Source organism: Nanorana parkeri, unplaced genomic scaffold (assembly GCF_000935625.1).
Source record: "Nanorana parkeri isolate BGI_ZX_2015 unplaced genomic scaffold, ASM93562v1 scaffold586, whole genome shotgun sequence".
Classification (NCBI taxonomy): domain Eukaryota; kingdom Metazoa; phylum Chordata; class Amphibia; order Anura; family Dicroglossidae; genus Nanorana; species Nanorana parkeri.
The window spans coordinates 678909-688348 of NW_017306854.1; the positions used below are offsets into that span (position 1 = coordinate 678909).

At 45.8% G+C, this 9440-nt stretch overlaps 1 protein-coding gene across 3 annotated transcripts in view; it reads right to left on the reverse strand.

Moving 5' to 3' along the window:
• CUNH19orf54 (chromosome unknown C19orf54 homolog) overlaps positions 1-5709 on the reverse strand; it is an 8462-nt gene extending 2753 nt beyond the window's left edge. For 2 of the 3 annotated variants that reach the window (XM_018562597.1, XM_018562596.1), the window contains exons 1-4: positions 5540-5709; positions 4547-4615; positions 3255-3379; positions 1682-1811 (exon numbers count right to left, since the gene is read on the reverse strand). In XM_018562597.1, the coding sequence (XP_018418099.1) occupies positions 1682-1811; positions 3255-3379; positions 4547-4615; positions 5540-5643 (428 nt within the window). In that variant the 5' untranslated portion in view covers positions 5644-5709. Of the gene's footprint in view, positions 1-1681; positions 1812-3254; positions 3380-4546; positions 4622-5539 lie in introns of all 3 variants that reach the window. The other variant, XM_018562598.1, reaches the window with a different exon arrangement.
• Positions 5710-9440: the final 3731 nt, after the last annotated feature.

Genomic DNA, 9440 nt, shown 5'->3' on the forward strand with positions numbered 1-9440 from the left:
TTCAAAAAACCCCCCCCCCACCCCCCCCCCCCCCCCCCCTACTGCTCACATAATATTAGGCTGTGTGAGCAAGCTTTAGACACGAGGGTCGGGTCCTCCTCAGGCGGATCATTCTGAATGCCATCCTAATGCATTAATACATTGAAAGGGAACACACCTAAAATGCAATGCACAATATGTACCTTGTAGTGTGATGTGTCGAATAAAATGGCGCCTGACTGTTTTTTGTCTGCATTACCACATTGCAATGAAGTGCTACACTGTGAATGGCCCTTTATACAAAGAGTGCACGTGGTGACCCAGGTACCTTCTGGGTTTGGAGGAGCTCAGGTTTGGACTGGGTTTGGGCTGGGTACTGGTCAGAGGAAGAGAGCAGAAAGTATCGGGATCAACAGGTGTTTATAAACATTTACTCACAGTGATATAAAATAAACATTGCAGGACTACACTTGCTCAGCAAAAAGGAGCTATTTACTAGGGATGCACCGATACCGGTTTTTTGGTATCAAGTACCAAAATGTTTTGTCAGTTCTCACCGATACCGGAAGTCCCTATAAGGAAGCCAGTGGGTGTGTAGTGACTCGTCACCCAGCTTCTTGATTAGACGGGAAGCCGGGCGGTGTGTAATGACGCCGGAAGCCGGGGTCAGGTCATTACACAGTGGCCAACTTGCTAATTGGCCCGGGAAGCTGGATCCATGCTCCCTCGTCACCTGGTGACGAGGGAGCATGGAGCCGGCTTCCCGGGCCAATTAGGAGGCCAGGCAGCATGTAATGACTCACTGCCCGGCTTCCTGATACCGGAGGTTCCTGTATTGGGATAGACATCGGGAGTATTTGGGTGAGTACAAATACTTGGTATCAGCACCAATACCGATACTTTCATGTTTGGGTTTACATACACTTTAAATAAACTTCTCTCCCCCAGCTTCTGCGTACAGCATTCAGGCAAAGGTGATGTAGATGAGATCCCAGGGAATGACGAATAACCTGAAATCTCGTGGGGTGGGACTCCTGTTATGGTGTTTCTTCCTGCAAAATTTGGGCTACTCGGCAATTCCCTCAATTTCGTTGAAAAGAGTGTTATGTCACCCTCTGCAGTACAGAAGCCATGGAAAAAAAGAAGTATATGTTTTTAAACTTTTTCATTCCGCATTTTTTTATACATTGCAGTATTTTGTCATGGGAGAGCAAAATAAATAAATGGGCCTCGATTGATTGCAATGCCTGTGACTGTATACCTATGGACTATGTACATCAATGGTAGAGTTGTTCTTGTGTTCTGCTGCCACCTGGTGGTCATTGTAGAGAATGCTTCCCCTGTCATGTCATTGAGGGGGTTTCTCATAATAGATTTTGACGCTTTCTGTCTGTTTTCATATTAACCCTTTATCTTAAAATGGGTCCAGCCGTTATAAGTTTAAAAGGTTGTTGGAAATTGTTTTAGCTCTATACTGGAACGGGTGTCTGTCATGACATTTCCACTACATATGGTGGCGTTGCTTTGAAGCATCAGACTTTATATATAAGAAAGGAAAAAACAGTCCCCAAATTACAAGTGTGCAAAAACAAAGTAATGAAATTCTGAAAGTACCACACAGCCATCATGTGGATCTATCAGCCTTACGATCAGAGTTCTTTACAAATACTGAGCTGAAATGTGAAACACTGGAAAAGGATACGGGATGAGCACAGGCAGCCCGGCCATCAGGTGACTGAGGATCCGCTCTCTGTTTTCTCCATCCATCCCACCAGTCAGCAGCTCACATTGACAGCCAAGCACCAGCTCTGCCAGGGAGGCCATATTAGCAGCTGTAAGAACAAGTTTTATTCACACGTCAAATAACTGCCAGGCACACCGGATTCTGCAGCAATTCCTCATAGCGGAACTGTCCACCATTTTATAAGAGGTGTAGAGGACAGGGAAGGTATTTCCTAGTGCAAGCAGCCATCTTTTTCCATTGCAATGCCATTGGTGTGAAAGGGAAAAAACACAGGAATTGGACTCGGAATTCTTTTGTCTGTCATGGCTCCTGCTGCTCCTCCCTCCTCACTCCCCGCTATTCTGATGTTTGTATTAGGTTTCCCACAATGCTCTTTTAATCATGTCCTATATCATCCTAAGGATGACAGCAACAAATGTGCTCGTGTGCTTCATCCGCTATTTACTGGGGTTTGCAGCTGGGATTTTGGCAGCCCTGATCCCAGAAGTGCTCAGAGCTGAGCGCTTCATGTTCACTCTCTGCAGGGGACATTTGGGGAACAGATGTTCCTCTGTGTCCTCCTACTCATCACCTTGATGACTTTACTGTAGTCCAGTACTCACCCGCTCTTTCTAGGAGCCCAAGAGCACAACCATGCAAGGGGAGGGTGAGTTGCAGCAACCTGCGAGTCCTGTAAAAGAGATCTGACTCCTCTACAGCGGTCCATATCACTGTTACTAAATAGTGCTGAGCCTGATGAGAAAAGATTCCACTGTAGATGTGAGCTTCCTTTAACAAATGCAGCGCAGTGGCTTAGTGGTTAGCACTTCTGCCTGACAGCACTGGGGTACATGGTTTGAACCCCAGTCAGGACACTATCTGCAAGGAGTTTGCATGCTCTCCCTGTGCTTATGTGTGTTTCCTCCCACACTCCAAAGACATGCTGGAATGTAAATTGGCCCTTTATGTGTGTGCAATAGGGACCTTAGACTGTACATTCCTTGCGGGGAGGGACTAATGTGCTGCATACATTGCCAGTGTTATATCAATACCTATAATTGTATATTGCTAGGTACACCCCTGCCTGTGTCTCAGTGACTGGACCTGGTATGTGGCTGTTCAGGCAATGTAAGAGGTCAGGGGGAAAGTGCAATAGCTAATAATAATGAAAGATTTTCCATATGCCAATGGTAAGTTCTGGCAGCAATGGTGCCTGCACCAGTGGGGAGATTCTGTATTTGGTTTGCCTTAACTTGCTTTAATACTATCCCAATGACTATGAACCTGTGTCTGGACTTTTCACATGTTATAACGTATGGGATGGAAGATGCGGTCATACATTGTATTAATGAGAATTCAGTAAGACATCATCTCTCGTCCCCTGAACCACCATACTGTCTGGCTTGGACTATCACCATGGATGGAAACCTCTTCTACAGATCTGTCTGCAGCTCAGAAGGGAAACGCATGGACTTCCTATTGGTCTCATGTATGGGAATTATTAGCACAGCGTCAGACTGTAACATAAATCTTCTCAGGAGTACACACCTACCTGAGAACATTTCCCCAAGGGTGGTATATCCTTTAGAGATGGCTGTTTCTACAATTGTTCCCAATGTGACTTGTTTAGTATTGTCCAACAGCCCCCCTGCCATCCACAGGGCAACCAGACCACACCTAAAGGATGAGGACAAAGATTGCAGACATGTCATCTAAATACAGGAAACACTGAAAGACAAATCAATAACATTGTGTGAAAATCCATCATCAATAGAAAGCATGGTACGCCATGAAGGGGTATATAGGGGTATACAGCACACAGTGGCTTAGTGATACATAGAAATGTTGCTTTGCAGCACCAAAGTCTAAATGTAACTTTAACCAGGGACTCTGCATGGAGTTTGTATGTGCTCTCCATGTTGGTTTGCTCTGACAACTCCAAAGCTTACTAGCATATTACCCAGTTTTCACCATGCACTGGCCCTGGACTATGTGTCTGTGTGTCCTTTCTATTGTGACATTAGACTTCAAGTTTCTTTAAGCTGGACTCCAGGCAGATATAAAAGACACAAAGTAATGCAGCTCTCTATCCGTTCATAGACACTTGTTAAATGCAAACACCTGAATTTGACCTCATATGAGCCCCTTGGCATTCCTGCAAAGCAGAGCTCAGAGGGGAGGGGGGGAGAAGCAGCACAAGGAGCCAAAAAGGCACATTGAAGTAGAACTACGGGCAAACGTTTTTTTGGCGTAGTTCTCTTTAGGGTCACAGGTGTACGAATATTAATGTCCTCCTGTGACCCAAAACGCAGCATATAGCGGGCTATTGGTATATGGCAGAGCTGGGGATCCACCCCACCACCTGATTGACAGCTGGCTCTGCCTCCCTAGAACCAGCTGTGCCTCTCCACTCTCCTGTCTATCCCTCCAATGAGCTCTGGAGGAACAGAGAGAGCGAAGAGGGAGTCCCTGTGGGAAGCAGAGACTTACAGTCACCGCTCTCTGCAGGCAGATTGTGAACGAATCGATCAACCGTATGTGATCGCTCAGTTCTCCATCTATAGAGCCGACGTGTGACAGATTCCGTGCCACGCAGCGGCTCAAACTATTGGGGTTGAGTGTATTTCGCTCTCCCCATACTTCTCCTTTAACTGCACCAGAGGACAGAGGTCCCTCGTTACAGGATATGATAGTGATCTCAAGTAATGAGTGGGGTGGTAGGCCTGAGTTCTACTTCCATTAATCAGAACCAATGTCTATAGCTGGTCTGTATTTATTTCTTTATAGGCCGTTTTCTTGTGTCATTGTCTGTGTCAGTCAGGACAACTAAGTGCTTACACTTACTGTGGTCCCTCCTGTATCACGGATGGTATGTGGTTGTTATACAAAAGCCATTTTAATGTTCCATTGAATCTAACAGAGAAAGAAAGACAGATGAATCACATGGAATAGATGAAGACATTTTATTTTACCATTTGGTAAATTCAGCTGATCAGTGTGATTAAGCTTTTAGTAAACTGGAAAGAAATGTGATTGTACAACTATCAGCAGCACTGCGGTGTAGTGGTTAGTACTTCTGACTTGCAGCACTGGACCTGTAAGACGTTTGCATGTTCTCCGTGTGCTTGTGTGGGGTTCCTTCCACAGTCCAAAGACACGGTTTGGCTCCTGTGTGTGTGTATGCCAGATAGGAACCTTAGATTGTAAGCTCCTTGAGGACAGGAACTGATATGAATGTGCACGGTGTAAGAGTACTCATACTCATCCAAATGCTCCGATACTTCCATTAGCAGGAAGCTGGGCAGCGAGTCATTACACACTGCCCAGCTTCCTGATTGGCCAGGAAGCTGCCTCCATGTTCCCTTGTGACAAGGGAGTATGGAGCCAGCTTCCCAGCCAATCAGGAAGCGTGCAATGACTGGCTTCCTGATTGGCCAGGAAGCTGACTTCATGCTCCCTCGTCACCTGGTGACAAGGGAGCATAGAGTCAGCTTCCAGGTCCAATCAGGAAGCCGGCTCCATGCTTTCTCGTCACCTAGTGACAAGAAGCATGGGAACGGCTTCCCTACTAATCGGGAAGCCGGGTGGCAAGTCTTTACACGCAGCCTGGCCTCCCAGCTAATCAGGAAGCTAAGTTGGAAACGTCATTACACACCGCCTAGCTTCCTGAATGGAACTTTCTGTATTGGCGTGTACTGAAAAAAAAATATCGGTACTTGATACCGAAATACTGGTATCGGTGCATCCCCTACCTGTAATAATTATGCATAGTGGTGAAAACACTGTCCATCCCCGGTGCACTGACTCCCCTCTGCCCATAACTATAGATGGACTCACCGAACTTGCTGCTTCCTAATCATCTTCTTCAACTCTTCACATCCTCCGACTGAGGGATCGCTGTGCTCTGCCACCTTCTTATAGAACTTGCTTCTCTCCAGCATTGTAAGTGAAGGCCCATAGGCTGGTGGTGGAAAGAATGGTGGCGGTAATGGCGGTGGAGGTATTGGGATGGCAGTATGAGCAGCGCACGCTCCATCCTCCTTCGGCATTCTCCTCAGGCATGGGTCTTAAAAGATGGTATCCATTCAATATCATTCCAAAACTTCATTTACATCTCTTAGAAGCACAGTCCACCTTTCATACCACGTTTCATCTTACACCCATATTTAGCATGTAACACAGGGTTAGGCAAATTAGCACTCCAGCTGTGGGGAAACTACAAATCCCATCATGTCTCTGCCTCTGGGAGTCCTGCTTTTGTGTCTGTCAGAGTCTTGTGATGTCTCATGGGAGTTGTAGTTCCACAACAGCTGGGGTGCCGAGGTTGTCTACCTCTGGTGTAACATGGAGCATGGTAGCATGCTCCCATTTTTTTAGCCTAAACCAGAGAGTTATCGTACATCTGAAGGCAGAACGACTTTATTGTGTCAGTTTAGGATGCACTGGAGATGTGTTTAAACCCCTGCCAGGTTTTTATTGCTGTCTGTTCCCATTGGGGAGAATCACCCTCTTTATTTGGCCTAGTGACCACTGTCAGCGGGACAGAAAGTGATAGCAAATCCATCATAAAGGATGAGATTCGAGTTTGCCGCTTTGTCGGGTTTGAGGTGAATCTTACGGGTTCGAGATTCCCGGTCCTGGTGAACTTTGTCCATTAATCCACAGTCCCTGTATGACCTTTGAACTATGGCTAGTAGGCGTAGAAGGGTCAATATGGGGGCTTTTGGATAAGCCACCATCTCAGCCCACTGAGGGGATGGCTGGAAGGCTTTGTGGGCTCTTGTTCCAGGATATTTTGGGGGGTTTCATTTCTTTTGGGGGTTTATTGGTCTTTATTTATAATATGCATTTTTTAAGTCTGGGGAACTCAAAGTGCGCCATTCACCTGTCACTGACCAATTAATCTTGGAGCTGCCTTTTTGCTTGCAGCATGCCACTGCATTGTTTGAAAGAAAGTAACCAAGTGCAGGAAAAGCGTAGTTTTACTTTTGTCATATATATGAGGGTACCCTAAGCTAGTGTATTCCCCGAATTTCCAGGAACTGCGTTCACCTGTGGGACCTCACATCAGTCCCATTCACTGCACTCCTGTCACCCCGTAGTTTAAAAACAATGTAAGTCACACACAGGTTAGGCCTATTATCCCTGATTAAAACTGTCCTACGGCTGGCCACAGCTGTAAGACGTCCCCCAAACATGCTGTAAGACGTCCCCCAAACATGCGGTAAGACGTCCTCCAAACATGCGGTAAGACGTCCCCCAAACATGCGGTAAGACGTCCCCCAAACATGCTGTAAGACATCCCCCAAACATGCTGTAAGACGTCCCCCAAACATGCTGTAAGACGTCCCCCAAACATGCTGTAAGACGTCCCCAAACATGCTGCAAGACGTCCCCCAAACATGCTGTAAGACGTCCTCCAAGCAGTATTTGTGTATTTTTAATGTTGCCCTCAAAAGCGACATGAAGAGACCCTCTCGCTGCTGTAGAGTATTTTCTGCCATTGGCACACGTCCTCCATTTCACTGCCCATTTTTGGGGCGTTAGTTTGCCTGTTAGCTCTAAGCTCTGTCCAGAACTTACTAACAGAATTCCCCCCCTTAGACCCTAATAGGATTCAGCGGTAAGTTTGGGTTTGCTGCATTTCAAACAGGATTCGCCAAGCCCTCGGCTAATCGAACCCTGGCAGATTTGCTCATCCCTATCCGTAATGCTTATATGTGTCAGCAGGACAGCAATAAAAGAGAGTTCTTCCAATGAGGACTCCTGGTATGGGAACACCTACAATGAGTGGATGTCCCCAAACCTTAAAGAGATTTCATCTTATTGTTGTCTCAGTGTCGGGGAACAAAGGAAAATCCAGGGCATCTGATGGTGAGCTTTGTATGCTTGCTGTGGCCTTTATAAGGGTCTCCTACTCTTCTTTTGGTTGGGTTATTATGTTTCCAACATTTTAAAAGCTTTATCAATGAACGCAAGGTACGATCCACGTTCTCAACCCTTCAAGATAACACTTTAGGAACAATGAGACTGAGTACGCAAAATAAACAATTCAAAAATTAAACAATTTGGGGTAACGTAGTAAGTACATTAATACAGAATGATAACATTAAGGAGGTGTGTGGTATGGAATCTCGAGGGTCCTGTGGTGTCTTTGCTAGGTCCGAAGGTAGACAATGCATAGCACTTTGGTACATATCAGGTATTTCTGATATGTATTTACAAATTTGGTGCTGATGATGTAGTCCATGTTAATGGGGGCTTTTGAATGGTAATAGAGATATTTTGTCTATTGTTGTAGGAGAGTTTTGCAACATGGTCAAGTTGGAAAAAAAGGAGGGGAGAGGTAGGGGGTAGGAATGGGGAAAAGATGGAAAGGAGGGTGGAGAGTCCAAGCTGAATTATTCATATTATACACAAGGGAGTGGTGGTAACACCCAATGTTAGATGGAACCAGGCATAGGAACTGGGGAGATCTAAACAATTTACAGAGCCAAAACACCTCAGCCAGTTCAGGGAGGATTCAAATGTAAATGCCTTGATCATCTTACATCTGTTGTAGTCAGGAGGTGTTGGTTGGAGGATCTCACAGCTGCATGACAGTTCATGTATAATCATCTCACCACCACATACAGTATATCAGTCTGACTATTAGGGATATCCGGATACCACTTTTTTTAAGACCAAGTGCAAGTACAAGTACTGTCCCTCATGTAGTTGCCGATACCAATTGCCGATAATTTTTCTTAAAGGGACGTGTGGCAATTTTTTTCTAAAACAACACAGACTGATGATTTTAGGGCAGTTTCTAACCAGGGCTAAATACAGATGTCACCAAAGCTGAATACATGTCCCCATAGCCGAGCACATAGAATGGCTTAGTGTGAGGCCTTGGGTTACAATGAGTGGTAGTGTGAGGGTTGGGGGTTATAGAAGGGCTTAGTGTGAGGTTTTGGGTTACAGTGAGAGGTAGTGTGAGGGTTGGGAGTTATAGTAGGGCTTAGTGTGAGGGTTTGGATTACATGGAGAGGTAGTTTGAGGGTTATAGTAGGGCTTAGTGTGAGGGTTTGGGTTACAGTGAGAGGTAGTGTGAGGGTTGGGGGTTATAGGAAGCGGTAGTGTGAAGGCTTGGATTACAGGGAGAGGTAGTGTGAGGGTTGGGGTTATAGGAAGAGGTAGTGTGAGAGTTGTGGTTATAGAAGGACTTAGTGTGAGGGTTGGGGTTATAGGGAGAAGTATTATAAGTGTTTGACTTACATCGAAGGTAAGTGTAGCTGTTGCGGGTTATAGGGGGCTTAGAATGATAGTGGGGGGTTACAGCCAGGGTTAGTGTGAGGGTTTGGCTTATATGGAAGGTGAGTATGAAGGTTGGGGTTAAATGGAAGGTTAGTGTAACAGTTTGGAGCTATAGGGGGGCTTAGTGTCACAGATGGGGGTTAGAGGAACGGTCAGTGTTAGGATCGGGTTTCATAAAGGGTTAGCGCCAAGGTTGAGGTTACGGGGCGGGTTACAGCAGGGTCACGGTAAAGGGCAGGGTTAGATGAGAACTCATGTCACCAGCACACCATGGATTCGTGATCAATAGTTCAAAACATTTATTTAAGAGATCAAATCACAAACTATGTGAAACACAATGTTTTGAGGACAAGATCCCTTCGTCAGGCATGTGATAGCTTACCGTCACGGTTATTGTTAGGGCCGGGTTGCAGGCAGGTTAGTGTGATTGATGGGGGTGGGG